Raw genomic sequence first — 17352 nt, 5'->3', positions numbered from 1 at the left:
TTTTTCATTACATTTTCTTACTGTTACTCTGGAAGTTATACCCCATGTTTCCATTCTTTTAGTATTCATGTTAGCAATTCTACACTGCAGACTTAACCTGCTGGAGTCTTCAAGCAATACATTTCTTTCTTTTCCTCTTCCAAAACAAGACCTTTAAAACACTGAAATACACATATGCCCCTCTCAACTGAAAAGCTGTTATCATTGCTACACATTTCTGTTCTCTAACATTTTGCTGTTTCTGCCCACAACTCAAAATAATTTATATAATTAATGTTCAGATTTATTCACGTATTTACATTTTCTTTGCTTATCATTTCTTCCGACATCTCAAACCCTCCTTTGTCATCATTTTCCTTCAGCCTTCAAGTACAGGATTAAGAAGATATCCTTGAGACAGGCTATTGATAATAAAAATCATTTTTTCAACTGTTTCTACAAATGGCTTTATTTAATCCTCACTTTTGAAAGCTAATTCTAGGGATTGTAATTCTCGACTGGAAATAATTCCTTCAGTATACTGAAGCATACTTGACAAGGGTATCTAGTCCCCCATAATGCCGGAAATGAGAATCTCTCATCGGCTGTGACGACTGGTGTACAGATGGACTAATTCACAGACTACAGTGAACACTGTCACAGATTTCCAAAACTGGCAAAAGCCAAAGACAATCTACAGGGACTTCCCAGGTCCTCAACAACATGAGGATCTTGTCCTATCTCCATTTTGGTGGAAGAACACAGAAAAAGCGACAGAATCTGAGAATTTTAAGACACAGTAATCACCATTTTAGCGTACTTACCATGCTGCTTGGATTTCTTTTTCTTTTTCTTTTTCTTCTTCTGTTTTGGTTTGTAGTGATCTTTGTCTTTCTTCTCTTTTCTTTCCTTATCCTTCTCTCTTCTCTTACCTACATGACAGGAGTGAGAAAGTCAGCCATCGTGACTGATCTTGAGTCGTTGCTCTGTGGTTAACCTAAAAGCAGCATTTATGTTTTAATCAGCTATTCCAGTCACCTGCCCAGTGGATGGATTCAATTAAACTGTTCCTGTCATGGGTCTGGAACTCCTGATTAGCTTATTGGGCTCTAAGAGGGGGTCTTCATTAGCAGTGTTGAGAAATCCCAACTCCTGACACCTTGAAGTTAACACAGACAGTAGTTAAAATCTTAAATGAGTAATATACTCAGTTCCCTGATGTGGCAAGAAAGAAATTCCATAATTTAAGAAAGACTTGACTGAGGAGACTCAGCATTTCCATGGAGAATTTAATGAGAAAATATATCAGATTTTAAAAAGAACGTAATGAAATTCTTTCCTTTGGAAAAATAAAAAACTAGATCCGTAAGTAATTCCTTCAGTCTTCCAATACTTCCCAGTGTGTACAATGAAGGCTAGGAACACAGAGCAAAAACTGACTTAATTAAACTGATTTTTCCCCCAAAGTTTAAAATACCCTTCTTCCCATTCACGTGTACTTTTTTTTTTTTTTTAAAGGAATGGATGTGAAAGCAATATCCTAGGGTATTCTACTTAAAACTGACTCATCACATATACTCAACTACTGTTCCAAATCAGAATGATGTAGCCTACAATTTATCAAACATATTTAATCCACTCTCAGGGACCCAACTCCAGCTGGCTAATCTACAGAATATTTAAGACTATCATCCATTACTGTAAAATGTTTCATTATAGCACAGAAGACAGAAAAGAAAGCAGAAAACTCACTGACGTTTTTATAAGGTCAGTTAAAGAAGAAAGTCTGAAAAAAATGACTCTTTTAATTTACCATCCATGCCCTAAGTCCCAACAATATTAGCCGGTGGCTTATTTTTAAAGAGCCATCCTACAAAGATGTTCAGAAACACAAAATTCTCAGAGGAAGCCTTCGACTCCGTCAACAAAAAATACACATAATACTATGAAAATACGTGTTTAAGAAATACATATGTGGAACTGACCAGCACTGATAAATACGAACCCGGATGGTCACTGACACCTAAAGGAGCACTAACAGGTAAAAAGTAGGGGACAGACTACGTCCTCCCGCTGCCAAGCCATCTACAGTCTTTTGCTTAAAGATTACTTTCTGTTCATACCAAATGCTGTTGAGCTTTTTTCTTCCAATTTCACTTTTTTTTCTGTTTTCGATAGTCCTGCAGGTTTAGGGGAAAAATACGTTAAGTTTAGTCAGAAGCGGTTAAAAGTAGGGGACAATAGTTTACATTACAAGTGCTCACAGAAGTCTACTTAAGACTCTTTGCTCCTAAGGGTCTACGTTATTTTATTGCCTGAACTAGTAACAAAGAGGTGGGACTTCTCGCTCCCCAAAACTGATACACAAAGGATGATTTTTGTTTCTTCATACTACCCACGTCAAAATCTTGGCTCCACCATTTGTTAACTGCTTGGCCTTGAGCAAATCATTTAATTCGTCTGTGCTTCGGTTTCCTTCTCCGCCAGACAGGAATGACTATCTCACATCGTTATCAGTATTATGTGAGTCAAAATCTGTAAGATGTTTAGACCAGTGTTTGACTAATAATAATCAGTGGTTTTTTTTGTTGTTGTTTTTTCAGTTTCTCCTCTGCGGTGGGGTAATAACTGAAGACTACATCCTTTTTAGAAAGAGCATGAACATGGGTTCAAACATTTAAAAAGACAGATGAATGCACTGAGCAATCAGTAAAGATCTCTTCTGGCATCACAGCCTTTGGCAATCCTGAGGCTGAAATGCACCCAAGTGGTAGGTCCGTGGAACATTTCTGCTTCTGCGACAATTATGACACGAATGCTCTTTAGGTCATCCAGAGGAAAAATTAAACTTCTTATTAAAGGATAGTGGTTTTCAACAAATCTGTTTAAAATTTTTAAACTGATATTTAACTTCTGTTGCCTAAACTAAGCTAGTACCTTTGAACTCCATCATGAACGTGTTGTTAGGTAATGATAAAAGCCAAAACAATTATTTTACAAATCATTTTTGGTCTTTCTCTAAAAGGAAAACACAGAGGCCTATTTGCACATTAAAAATACTCAACCTTAATGATTTGGGTACTATTAACTAATATTCCAAAATATCTTTTCAACCAGTACTCTCAATAATGGTATAGCTGACACACCGACATTTAAGCAAGCTTCTCAACTCAATACTCAATCGTTTCCAGTGCTAATATCTTATGTGTATCTGAGCTTAATCTAAGAGAAATCTTATAGTACATTTAATATACAATTTCGGTCTATTGTGCTTTAATATCGCCATTTACAAAGCTGCTGATTTTTCAAGACATTCCAATACAGAATCAAAAAAAAAAAAAAAAAAAAAAAGCTAGCACCTTACTTCAAATATTTTATACAATTTAAAAACTTAATAGAAATACAAAAATACCACTCAAATTGAATTAAATGTTAATAAGACTCTAATAAGTTTTAAATTAAGAATACTGATAGTTTCTGTGACAAAAAAACAAAAAATCTTTCACAAGAAAAAAAATGAAAGGAACATCAGCACAAAGAGAAATACAAGTGAATTTCCTTACTGTCAAGACTCCTGAACAAATGTATCACTTCCTTTAATAATTACTGTTTATTGGGGCACCTGGGTGGCTCGGTCGGTTGAGCATCCGACTTCGGCTCAGATCATGATCTCACAGTTCGTGGGTTCGAGCCCCACATCGGGCTCTGTGCTGACAGCTCAGAGCCTGGAGTCTGCTTCGGATTCTGTGTCCCCCTTTCTCTGTTCCTGCCCCTGCTTGTGTTTGCTCTCTCTCTCTCTCTCAAAAATGAATAAACTTAAAAAAAAAATTTACAAAAATAATTACTGTTTATTAACTACTAATTACCGCACCATAAAAAGTCTACATGTTTGATGCGTTTTGGTTGAAAATAATAAGACATTTACAAGACCGAGAGTGAGAAAGAAGCTTTCCCAGTCCTCAGTGATGGCACACGCAAGCTCGGGAGCAGCACTTGATCTTGATTATTGCCTTGAAGGTCTCCCCCATCCCGGGCACTGAATCCAGGGTGATTCAAAGGAAAACTGCTTCCTGGGCTGCCTGTGTGTCTGGGGCTGTGTGTGGGAGCCCTCAGGTACTCGGGAGGACAAATGCACTGGCTGGGAGCGTCTGCTCCAGAACACTCTGGAACACGGGAACACGGGCCGGCAAAACACAGCAGTGCTCTCCGCAGGATCAGGTCTACGTACACTTTTCACATGTTCCAGCGGTTCCTAAACCTTTAGATTTCTCAACTGATATGATTTCAGACGTAACACTGAGGGACTGACAAAGGGATGTCAACATTTTATGTATGCATAGATATTAAAATATTCATACGTGCAATAATGATGGCTGGACTTCTAAAAACACACCTAAATAGACAAATAAAATTGATCTGTTCTAGAATTCAAGAGAAAAAACTGTTTTATGAGAAGTTCATTCCCTCATCCTTGGATTCCCCGTGTGCTGGAATTTGGGAGCCAAATAATGAGGCCTTCGATTTATTGAAGTGTGATTTTTAAGCTGAATTTTTTCAACACAACATTCTCTTCAAACAAAATATGACAGGAGAGTCTAACACAGACTACAAAAGCCGAAAATATGAGCAATGGAAACAGACAGGGCCCTTCGGGGAGGTAGGTCTCTGAACCGTGTCTGCTCGCACACAACGGAAAACCCGGCGGCGCACACTGGTTTCTCAAGCCCCTTCCAGGAGGCTGAGTATCTGTAATTCCTCTGGCTGGAAAACGAGGCTATCCCTGAGCCTCTCCATGGAAACCCCAGGCTCCATAGGGGCCGGGAACATTTAGTGTGGGAGTAGAAGCAGATTGTGGGGTCCCTGGCTGTAGTTTTGTTTTGCCCAATTCTGAAATAAATAAACAGATCAAATAACAAGGGAAGAAACTGAAAAACACTTAAAAAACCCCAAGTCTCTTACAGAGTAAATGCAAAGTCGAGGTAAGGCACTGGAGTAAAACTCATCTATTTAAAGTGCCAGCACTGCACCACAGCACAGGCAAGCGGCCCACGCGTCAGAGGTTGTGTGGTAATTACTGGCTCACCCTTCCGTCCACTGAGCTTCAACATCTTTGATTGAACTCCTTAAAGAGGCTGGAGTAATTCAGTATTTGCTACACACACACTCGGTAGATAAATGAGAAAATGAGCAAACGTTTCCAGGCGGCAACAAAACTAAGACTCATCCTAACCTAAAACCGGTCGGCTCCACTACATACAGCACTCTAATAGTCAATGAGAACAAAGGCATCGGTTTTTACCAGGGTACCGCTGGTGTTTTTTGGTAACGTGGGCAGCAGTAGCACTCTTAACCCAGACTAGACAGAACGTGGGCACGCTCGCCCGTGAAAGAACGCAGAAGGATGGCCTCAAACGCCTCATCTCTACCGTGAAAGGTTTTAACCTTTCAGAACAGGTGTATGTGACAATTTGCATAATCTCATGAATCCTTTACCAGGACTGCGAAACTCAACAGTGTGTGTACCTCGGACGCATGAATAATAAACATCTAAGTCTGCTCAACTATTTCCCGGCTTATGACTAACATCCTCCTCCTCTTCAACAACCCAAGAGTTTCAATCTGACAAAAACACCCCAGGAAAAGTCTTTGACTCAAGTTCGAGTAAATAACGCTTGCTATGGAAGTAACAAAATTTCCTTTTATTAATGAAGATGGAAACCAACCAACCAAGCACACATGCATATATTAAAAAAACAACAAAACACGACAGAAACAAAAACAGCTGTCACTGTGATTCTACATGAAAGACTACAGAAGTCCAACAAGACTGCAAAACAGTGGAAAGAAGGTAGGAAACAAAACTGGTAAGAGAGAAAAGCATGCCAATGACTCAGAATGTTAATGCAAGTCAGAGAGGCTCACAAAGTTTTAATAAAAAGGCGTCCAATTAGAATACGACCTGAATTTCACTACTTCCTCCAAAAATAAAAAAATTACAAGAAGTTAACAGAAATAAATCAGAACCCCCATCATGCCACATTCGAATACTGTGACTGCGTTCAACCCTCTAATAAACGGCCTTTCAGTAATTAACATTTAAGCCATGCACTTCCTTGATTTAAGCAATGAAGGTTGCCAGCTGTCGGCACACCCAGAAGATCCTCACCCGTCAACGCACCTACAAATTCGTCGTCTTACAAATCTCAGCTCCTCTCTACCATTCACTTTTCCAGGATACTGTCCTACTACTTTGATTTTCTCAAAGTTATCTCTAACTCTTAAAAAGGAGAAGAATATTATGCCTTCCCCCCCCCCCCCCCCCCGCACACTATTATGAGAAACAAGAACCACACCCCAGTCGTAATTAGCAGTAAGTCCACAAATAAGCTAGAAATTCTAACAAAAGACGAGGCTAACACTCTGGTTAGAAGTAAAGTCATTTCAACCAAGGATTCCACTTCATGTGCCATCACTACTTTGACATTTTAGGATATGTAATCTAAAATCACTCTTCATTATTATACAGCTGTTTACACTGGTCTACGTTTCAGTCACGTTACGATTAGAATATATATGTATATGTTTAAAGAAAATACAAATATCGTCAAAGGCACATCTGAAAATAATTTCCCCCATGGATATAGATTATAACTTTAACATACTTTTCATATATTCAGTACCACGAAAAAGTCCAGATTATTAACCAACTGTGTAAGACCTTCATCAGGAAAAATATCTCAGAGAGTCAAGGTAATTCAGGAATTTTGTGGGAAAAGGGAAAAGAAAAATTACCCTATGGATAGAAGGGGCTTGGAAAAAAGTCAAAAGGCAATGGATGGGACTTGGGAAATGACAGATGTTTCAAAACCTATAAATCTTCACATTTGGGCACTGGAATTTTTAAACAAAATAGAGAAACAAAATGACTTCAATCTTTATTGATAAAATCAAACTGCAGAAAACTGTGTATTTAATATTACATTTTTACTTTGAAAGAAGGTAAAGGCAGTAATCTAAAAGGTAAGTTACTTCATTTTATTTTCATACGCGCCACCACCAGGAAAGAGCAAGCTCTATTTTCTGCTTCATCTGATGAGTTGGTAGATAAAGTGACTCCAGGGCGGGTGCTATTAAAACAATCAGCCCTCATGCTCTGGGCTGCAGATCAAGAAACAGTCTTACATTTTTCTCCAGCTCTGAACTGGCTCAATTCCGACTTCCTTCATCCCTCTATCTCCAAATTAGTAATTTACTAGAAGAACATATGAAGTTAGTATTCGCCTTTTTTAAATCATATATACTCTTTGGTTGAGGCTAAAATCTTATAAGACTTCCAAATAAAATAATGTAGCCATATCATAGGTTACAGTATCATAAAACTGTCCCCAAAATGTGTTACTGGCTGCTTTTTGCACATTAGGCTCCCCAGATGACTTCGTAACAAAGGACATTTAAATTACGGAGAGTGTGCCTGCAAATAGGGGGTTATATTTAAGGTATACAGTTAAATTTAAGCCACGTGTTTCTTAAATACTAAATTCTATTCAAACCCTTAAACCTGAATACCGATCCCATTAGGTATTTTCTGGCTTCAAACCCAAGAACTTATGTCATTATAGTCAGCTCTAACAATTCCTATTTTTAATTAAAAACAAAAACAGGATATAAGAAAGAAGCAAGGAGAAAGAAGTAGATTAAAATGACAAAACAGGAAGTCAGTCCAGGGAGGCTGATGGTAAATGATTGCACAAAAGAACTTTAAAGTGAAACCCTCTCTCCCGTAGACGTTACATAAGAGCATCTATGAAGAGGAATTACTTGTTAAAGTCACGGAAGCAAACATCAGAGCGTCTATGCCCTCTAAGTGCAAGCCTACCTCCTTATAAAATGAATCTTTATTTTTATTATTATTTTTTTTTACCTGATGCTGTTGGAGCTCCTTTTCCATCAGCTATCGCTCTGGAAGAGGGATTCGTAAGCATCTGTGCGTCTTCCTTTTCTGGCCTGGGACATTCATGAGGACAAACGGGCTCTGGGGCGGGCGGTGCCGAAACTTCTGAGGCACGACTTAAGTCAAGAGGGAGACAGGGTCCCAGCTTCTGGAGTGGCAAATGTGCAACATCGGGCACTACACAAGATAAAGGATGTAACAGAATATTAACAGAGGTCGACGGGCTCGGTAAGTATCAATGTGGAGTAAAACGTTATCTGCGTCAAATCTCGCCTGACCTAAGGGCACTCAATAAATATTTGTAAACAAAGTGCTTTTAAGTCTAAAAGACGGAAGAAGGAAAAAGTAGTAACTTCTTAATATTTTAATAATCTTTATCTCTTTTATGTTTGGTTCTATACGAAATCAATATACATTACCCTCTGGTACTGAAGACTCTTGCTGATTCTGAGAACTGATGGAGAACATGCTCGCATCAGTGGCTGGAGAGGGAGGAGAAACCTTTTCTATGGAATCATCAGGCATGGGCAAGGTGGCTAAGCGCTGAGATCTTCTTCTCCGCTCACTATGCTTGAAAGGTCTAGGGGGGTTCACAGGCTGTGGAGAACCTAGAAAAAGATCTTCAATGTTCACGAAGCAGATACATGCCAGGATCATCTTATAATATTTAAGGAGATAAATGGGAAAAATGATTCAAATTCTGCCCTCTGATGGTGTTAGGTATCCACAAGGAACGGCATGTTCCAAAAGTAATCAAAGGCAAAAACTGTGCCCTCATTCACAAAAAGCTAATCAAAACTTCTAAGGTCTAAGGCCTACTAGAACCAAAAGAAAATAACATGGAACATGGATTTCAGGTAGTTTCCCAAGTGACAGTCTACAGTTAATTCTCTAATTGTAGATCATTGTGTTAGTTGCCATTCTTCCTTTGGGAAAATAGTCTGTATAGCTGAGATTTTTAACAAAATTAAATATATATATATATATAGATAGATAGATAGATAGATAGATCTCTTTAGCTATATTACAAATCTAGAAACTCTAAGGGACAAAAAGGCAGGGGGCATAGGTGACAAAAATCTGACATGCATTGTAGAGTCAGTGCTTTACTTGCCAAAATAAAACTAACGTACATTAAGTTTATCCCACCCTCGTTCCCACAAATGGATTTTTATAAACATTTTGGGCCTGATTCATTAAAAAAAATTGAACACAAACAACTTTAAGTACTTATTATAGGCAAATAATGAGGACTTTAAGATATAACACTGTTCATTCTTGCCCTCATTTTTTTTTTAATAACTAATTTGGTGGGTCAATTAAGCATCTTCTAGCTAGGTAACACAAAAGTTTGGAAATCTGTGGGTTTTTTTTTTTTTTAACCTTTAGTTTTCTTCTTTCTACGGGGCATGTAAACATGTTGAAGAATTTAGAACAGACAGGATTACACAGGCCAATATACTCATGTTAACTGAGAAGGAGGAAATAAGAGTGGTTGATGCTTTGGGTACTTAAAAATCATATTACAAAAATCAAAATAAAAAAAAGACATGGTGATAATTGAAAAAAGAATGAAAGAATAAAATTCAATTGCTGTAACACTGTGGCTATAATACCAAAATATAAAACCATTTCAAAATAAAATACTTGTCAATGTCACGTGACATTGTGGTGCCTACTAACAACATTATGTTATTTCGTGGTAAATGCCAAAATGAAATGAAGCTTACGAGGAAACGACTGAGTTTTTCTGTTCCCATTCTCCCTACCCATTTATTAAAAAGGACAAAACCAAAACAAAACAAAAAAAAAAATACCAACGCCTGCTCAAAAATTCAAAAATACAGTTTGGTAGAAAATACGGCAACTGAATTGGGAGAAAGAGACTATATTTGGCTGATGAAAGTCTCCTCGATGCCAACATTTTTAATTGTTGTAGAAAACATGATATGGAAGAGTTCCTAAGAACATGTGTCTTCACTTACGAATCAGGATACTAGTTCGCTTGTGTGAACTGCCGAAGGGAAGTATCTTTTATCCAGCGACTTCCCAGGTCACAGCTTTTCAAACCGTCTCTAACTGAGAATACGGAACTAACCGGAGGAGCAGAGGGTCCATACAAATCTCCGTTTATATATGCAGACCCACGTTGGAAGGCTATTTTTAAAAAGACTAAGTTAACTCTTAAAAGATCAGTGGTACTGAAACAGTAAAATCTTTAAAAATAAGATGAAGGAAGCGTTCTTCTCCCTTCCTCAGTAAGAATACACGGAAGTCTGAACTCCAAATCCCAGAACAAGAATGAATAAAACCTATCGCGGGGGGCTACAGACAACTGGGAACAAGAACTAAATCTACCCATGAGAACAGTCTTAGGAGTTGAGGAAAAACATTCAGTGTGAGTCTCTTCCTAGCTCCTTGTTTTGGTTTGGTTTTTTGTAATGAATCAGGCCTCTCATTGTGCTCGGATTACTACTAATCGAGGAGAGTCAAACTACAGAATTTGCGCCATGAAATGTACAGTCTCTGTACAGTCAATCAGTCAGAAATGTATATGGTTTTTGCCCCTGAAAATAGTTTTAAGCCTTCCCTGTCAGATCCACTTAAGTCTGAATTTTTAAAAAGCAACTTCATAAAAATACAATATAACTACAATCAAACTGTTTTTAATGTATCTTATAGGATAAGTAACTATTTTTTAAAAATCTGTGCTCACTAGTTTTATTTATCACTGAAGAAGAAAGCTGAGATACAAGCGTCAAATCCTCGACTTGTATTAATTCTGGGGAAAGTGGTGATTTAGGGGGTTTTATACACCCAGAAGAATCTCCAGATTCATGTTTGCATTTCTTGCTGCGAGCCTTCCCTGAAGACAAAGTTGAGGATAACAGTGCAGGTTTCTGAGTGTTGGCAGAACTGCTAATGTCAGCTTCATTTTTTTTCTGACTTTGAGGTTTAGGTGAAATCGCCTGAATAAATAATAAAAAATTGATATTTTTATTTTGGTTTCTTCATTTTTGTTCTTGTATTCTATTTTGATTGTTAAGCAACTTTAGTATCCAAAAACATTGTTAAGCAACATGTAACATTTCTATTACAAATGAAAAACCAAAAAGAACCCCACAAATTATTAACTAAAAGTTGAATAGGCTATCTTTAAAGGGATGCTGTCGGCTTTTGGTCTACATTTGGTTTTTTTAAAAAATTGTATTATTCATCATATTTTCGGAATATAAAATGATAGCTTGACGGACAAATATTTTCACGGTATTAGACTGAAATACACCTCTTTTGAAACTTAATTACCAACTACGTCGATAACAGGTAAATAAACAGCATTTCCACTGTTCAGATGCGTTTAACTGAATACATTTAAGCTTCTGACTTTTAGATGTTTTGTTAAAAAACAATTTCCTTTATCAAGTTGACTGCAGAAGTCTAAGTAGACAGCTTCCCTTTAAAGAAAGATCTCAACAGGAAAACAATGACCAAATTAACGAAACATTATCTTTAACTCATTTTAGTGCTGAAAGCTAGAGTTTCATAAGCATAGTGCGTCATGAAATCAAAGCCACCAGCAGTACAGAGTTAAAAGACTAAAAAACAATACAAAACAAGCAACAACAACAACAACAAAAAAAACCAAGGAGTAAAACCAAGTGTAAGTTAAAAACATTGGATTTAAAAACAAAATACGTCGCATTCTTAGATGAGAATTTTTACCTTCCTCCTGCCAACTGATACTTTTAAAAAAAAATTAGAACTTTGTCAGTTCTTTCATAAAGGATATCTTGGTTCATTTGGCAGTATAATTTCCTCCCTATTATATAGAAATTTATGTGAATGTGTCCAAAGACAACAGAGAATAGCCACATTGGATGGATTTACAATCTATGGTGTTGGAATGCCTGGGCTGTATCTCTTTCTGATACACGGACCTGAGAACAAAATAGGAGATACCCTTTTAAAAAGTAATCTATGCTAAGATAGGCCTCTCTACAGACTTAAATTGCTAACGCTATGAACAGCATGCTTGTCCCCAGGAAACCTTTTTACTTCCTTATCTTTTATGAGGGATGACCATCAGGTCAGCAGTCTGTGGTTCTCTGGAACATGAAAGAGCATCGTCTGGGGACCAGACAGCTTTCTGCTCCCGCTAACGGACAAGGCGCTCCAAGTCTGATGCACAGTTGGTGCCAAGTAGATAGAGCACCTCGCGATGCTCTGCAGGTGGCATGCTGGACGCGCCACAGAAAGGGCTGGTGGCAAGTATCCCCTTCAATCGGTTGTCATCATCTCTAGTCTTGAACTTACTCATCATGCGTGTGTACAAGTGCAGATTAATCGTTTGAAAAAGTACTCCATAAATGGAAAGGAGTCCTAAACTTATCATAAAAGGTGTTGCCAGAAAAGTAATTAGAGCCATTACTTGTAAATAAACAATTTTATTGTTCATCTTCACATATGTGAGAGACATCACTACAGCATCCATTACTCTCAAGTTACAAAGTTATGAAACAAGATTGAAAACTGAAATTAGTATCTTGATAAGGTGCTTAACTTCTAAACAAGGACAAATTAACATTTTTAAAAACTTACTGAATTATGCATCTAATGCAGGTTTTATCCAAAAGTAAATATAACATGACAATTCCCTAATACAATTAAATAATCTATAATTAATATCTGAGAATTGGGGTTCAAGACCACAGTTTGATTTTTTTTTTAAGTGTCAATAAAGAAAATCCATTAGCACAGTAAGTTCTGGCTATAGGCCTGTTATAAATCTATGTCATGAGTGACATTCATGATTTTACTCATTAAGACAACAGAGGTTAGTGACAATCGATGCCTCTCCTTTAAGTCTATCGTTCATACCAGCACTTGTAATTAAGAGTTTTATAACTCGGCTTTTTAACTTTGAAGCAGGGCGAACAGCATAAAAATTGTTGGGTTACAAAACATTTTCACAATGATATCAATCTGAATGACAAAAAATGAGGGAACAGCATCATGTTCCTTAAAAATCTAAAATAATTTACAAAGTTTTCAGTAATGACTGTTGGTCTCTTTGTTACAAAACTGGCAAGGACTCTCAAAATGCCTTAATGATGCAAACACACAGCCGAGTTACTCAATTTGTCTTTCTTTTTTTTATAAACTCAATTTCCGAATGCTGTTTTCTGTACTTCTCTCTGAAATGAGCCCTGCCCTCGCCACTAATTTCCACATAGAAGAAGTAATCTTCACAATCACATTCACCGCAGCAGGATTGTGCATCATGAAAGATTGACATTGTAATGAATTTTCCAGAAACATTTTATTACCAAGTCCCTGATTTATTGCATTCTGAGAATACCATAAACAGTGGTGAAAATACAAAATATTGTTATATATGGGACGTTGAATATAGTAATACACAGTAAAAAAAAAAAATCACTTAAAATTTGGTTGATATACTGACAATAACGGCAGAGACTTAACCGCTTGATGATCACAGAAAATCAGAAGGTATGATTCGCTGACATATTAATCAATTTAAAAGACCATTGATTTCATACAACATTAATGGAGGCACCAAAACAATGCACTGTTATCAAATCAGGCCTAAAATAACCCTGAAAAACTCAATACAATATCAATTAAATTTGGACTATTTTTTAAAACGCATAGAGAGAAGAGCAGAAGATACTCATTTTAAAGTCTTCTTTATTACGCTACTAATAAAGAAAATTAAATTAATACAAAAAGGATATATTAAAACTACATTAAGGCTCAGATTTTAAAACAGGAGAACCAAGGAAATCCAGTTATGGCTATTACTGTGTTCTTATAGTCTTACAGTGCCCAAGAAGTTAAGCCCTTAGAGAATGTAAAAGCATGCACAGTTCATTATGTACAGGTACTGTGGGAATCTGAAGGTAGCCAAGGCAAAATCTAGCAACTGCAACCTTCACTTTTAAATTCCTCTATTAGGTGGTTTAAAGACAGACCCTTAATAGTTTTTTAAAATTCTTTTTTTTTTGTAGTTATTAAAATATACATCCTAGCAAAAATGTATGGCTCATTGATCAATTCATAAAACACATAGTCAGTCTAACAACACCAATTGTTACAATATAAAAGAAACTTCTTACAAAAGAAGCTTTATTAGATGTCAAAAACCCTGTTGTAACTCACAAATGAAAAGTATTTGTGTAAGGGTCTTTTTGTAAGCTAGTTAAAGGTGATCCAGCTGGAAGCTTATACCCTGGGATGCCCGTCTCCAGGCCTTCAAATGTTGGAGATAAAGGCTTTAATGCCAGTCTACCGAAAGCAAACACTAGCAAAGTCTGTAGTTTATCTGCGTACCTCGGAGAAGGCAGAGTTAAAAATATATCATCAATTAATTAGCTTCCTATTCCCATATCCAATCAAAAGGGCAATTTCAATTACGTGGATACTATAGCTCCGTGATCATTCCAGTTGGGAACCTTGAAAAAAATCAAATGCTACCATTTTCATACCTGCTCCAGCATTGGAGCCGTTTCATTGAAGTCTTCCTTTTTTTCAGCACCATCCACCCCAACAGCTTTGGATGCCAACAAACCTTGAGAAAAATTGTACAGAAATTGCTTATTAGAAAAAATACTGGCTTCTGATATAATCAACTTCCCCCAAATGTTAGCAGTTGAAATCCCCCATCCTTTTTAATATAGAGGATTTAATATAAAGTTTACTTGTCAAAAACATGAACACCCTTTATAATGACTCAAGGGACTGAATCAGAACTTGAGTTTTTTACATAATCAGTTCTCTGTAAAAAAAAAAAAAAAAAAAAAAAAAATTACTCCTAAAGATATCCTTAAAAAAAACATACGCATACACATTTTAATTCTACGACTTAATGTCTAGAAACCGAAGATTGGTTAGATTAACTAATACTCATAATATGGGCTTTGTCTATACAACTGAAATACAGACTTAACATCAAGATCTGAGAAATCCTTCCAAACATCTACAAGACTTTGTTGTTGTTATATTATTAGCTAAACACATGACTCCCAATTTTTATTTCCACATGGATCCTTTGACCAAAGCTTTATGGGTTCATCCCTATACCCTGCTGTACCTTATCTTCTTGCAAAAGTGCCAAAAACACTGATGGATCTGTTCTATGTTAATGGGGGAAAAAGTGCAGGTCCTTCCTACATTCAACTTAATATTATAGAGCCTCATTCTATAAACTATGAAATAATTTAGGAATTCCAGTTTTCTCCAATGTGTATCACTAATTCTCAATTTTCGAGGACAGAATATTTTACCTAGAGTATATAAATCAACTTTATAAGACAATAAAACTCTGTCTTAATTTCTAAATTAAAGGCAGTTAGGGGCGCCTGGGTGGCTCAGACAGTTAAGCATCCGACTTTGGCTCAGATCAGGATCTTGCATTCGTGGGTTCGAGCCCCGCGTCGGGCTCTGTGCCAACAGCTCGGAGCCTGGAGCCTGCTTCAAATTCTGTCTCCTTCTCTCTCTGCCCCTCCCCCACTTGTGCTGTCTCTATCAAAAATAAATAAATGTAAAAAAAATTTTTTTTAATACATGAATGAATGAATGAATGAATGAATAAATAAATAAAGGCATTTACTTGGTCAAGATTCTTTGCTAAGCACCTGACAAGCACTGTCAATATAGCCAAGTTTATAACGCTTGTATAATACAAGTATGTCTTTGCTTATGACCACTGGGCACATAAAAGGGCCCCCAAAATCATTTCTACCATTACAAAGTTGGCTACACAAGGGGCACCTGGCTGGCTCAGTCAGTTGAGTGTCCGACTTCAGCTCAGGTCATGATCTCACGGTCTGTGAGTTCGAGCCCTGCCTTGGGCTCTTGTGCTGACAGCTCAGAGCCTGGAGCCTGCTTCAGATTCTGTGTCTCTCTCTCTGCCCTCCCCTGCTCATGCTCTGCCTCTCTCAATCTCAAAAATGAATAAATGTTAAAAAAAAAAATTTTTTTAAACAAAGTTGGCTACACAAAACCTCTGCTTCAAAGGAAGCCTGTTTAACAATCAGCAACGTAACAGTTAACTTACTGCAGCAATTATACCACCTAGACTCCTGAAGCCGTCTATACAGTGTAGTTAATAGGAGGGGGAAAAAGTGCCCCCAGATGCCACATAACATTGAGCTATCCACGTGGCAACATCTCTTGGCTTTTTCAGGTAACTATCTTGAAGATGCTAAGTGATCTAAGTAGGAATTCAAATATTAAAGACGTATCCTTAAAGCAGTACTACAGGCAAGTGTTAAATTAGGCCAAAAGCACCTTTCCTTTTCTAGAAAGTTAAATATCCAGCACCCAGAATTGTAATTTAAAATCTAAAAGGGGCTTTCCATTTCTATTGTTTTACACAATGATTTTGACTTTTGACAGATCAGTGACTGATATTAAAAATGTATTTGGTCCAGTCTGAGATAACAATCTATATAGTTTGCTCACACGATATTAAATGTAGATTTAAACGGGGGTGGGGGGAAAGCCAATATAGAAATAATTTTATTTATCAAAATCTTACAAACCATAGATTCAATCCTGATTATATTAATATCACATCTGAACATAGTTTTAGATGACTGAAACAGATGTAGCATGGTGTATTTCCTTAACATTTAAAACCATGTTCATTAGGTTTTTCTTCTCTAGCTAATATTTTTAAGAATCAATACTACTGAAATAAAAAGAAAAATAATTAGGGAACCAAGTTCTTTTGCAGGGAAATGAGTAGAGTTTCCACTTCTAATGTTTACTCAAACAGGACAAATATTTGGCTATTCAATCTATTAAATGTATCTTATATTTTGTTTCCTTTCATAGAGGTGGTAGAAATATTTTTTAAATCTCATCAATACATGGAAGAGATCTCAAATTACAAAAATAAGGTACTACAAGTTTTAAAAGAAACTAATTGAGGCATATTTGCAAATTTAAATTAGAATATTATAGACCCAATTAATTAAAAGCAATTCCCATCTAATGGTTTGTGATGGAAAAATAAAGCTTTGTAATGTTCTTATAAAAAGTAATGGCGCATTTAATAAAAACTACTCAAAATCGGATTAGAAAATTGCAATACTTGGAATTCGGTGAATTCAAATGCCTCAAATATGATCAAGAAAAAGCTTTTTCACACTTTGTATACATGCTATCTTACAAAAGAGGTACCAGATACAAACAAGAGGACAAAAATAAAAGTCTCTGAAAGGTCTCTGATTACTGCTGCCTTAAGAGGCTGTCCGAAATCTGTTTTCCTGGCCTGTGAATATTCTGGGTAAAAATGCAATATCCTTAGAAAATGAGAAGAATTAAGTGAAAGGAAAGAGATACAAATGAAGTTAGTTTTACTTCTTTGAAAATGCTTATTAATTATATATCACTAA

General features: G+C 36.6%; 1 protein-coding gene across 10 annotated transcripts in view; it reads right to left on the bottom strand.

Moving 5' to 3' along the window:
* Positions 1-17352, bottom strand: part of PHF20L1 (PHD finger protein 20 like 1) — an 87269-nt gene that overhangs the window by 36337 nt on the left and 33580 nt on the right. For 9 of the 10 annotated variants that reach the window (XM_047843009.1, XM_047843008.1, XM_047843010.1 and 6 more), the window contains 6 exons: positions 14437-14519; positions 10647-10899; positions 8350-8538; positions 7901-8107; positions 2103-2159; positions 804-911 (listed from right to left, as the gene is read on the bottom strand). In XM_047843009.1, the coding sequence (XP_047698965.1) occupies positions 804-911; positions 2103-2159; positions 7901-8107; positions 8350-8538; positions 10647-10899; positions 14437-14519 (897 nt within the window). Of the gene's footprint in view, positions 1-803; positions 912-2102; positions 2160-7900; positions 8108-8349; positions 8539-10646; positions 10900-12359; positions 14520-17352 lie in introns of those variants that run through there. The other variant, XM_047843018.1, reaches the window with a different exon arrangement.

Source organism: Prionailurus viverrinus, chromosome F2 (assembly GCF_022837055.1).
Source record: "Prionailurus viverrinus isolate Anna chromosome F2, UM_Priviv_1.0, whole genome shotgun sequence".
In the NCBI taxonomy this organism is placed as follows: domain Eukaryota; kingdom Metazoa; phylum Chordata; class Mammalia; order Carnivora; family Felidae; genus Prionailurus; species Prionailurus viverrinus.
Note: the sequence above shows the minus strand (reverse complement) of the source record. Positions and strands in the feature narration are given on the sequence as shown.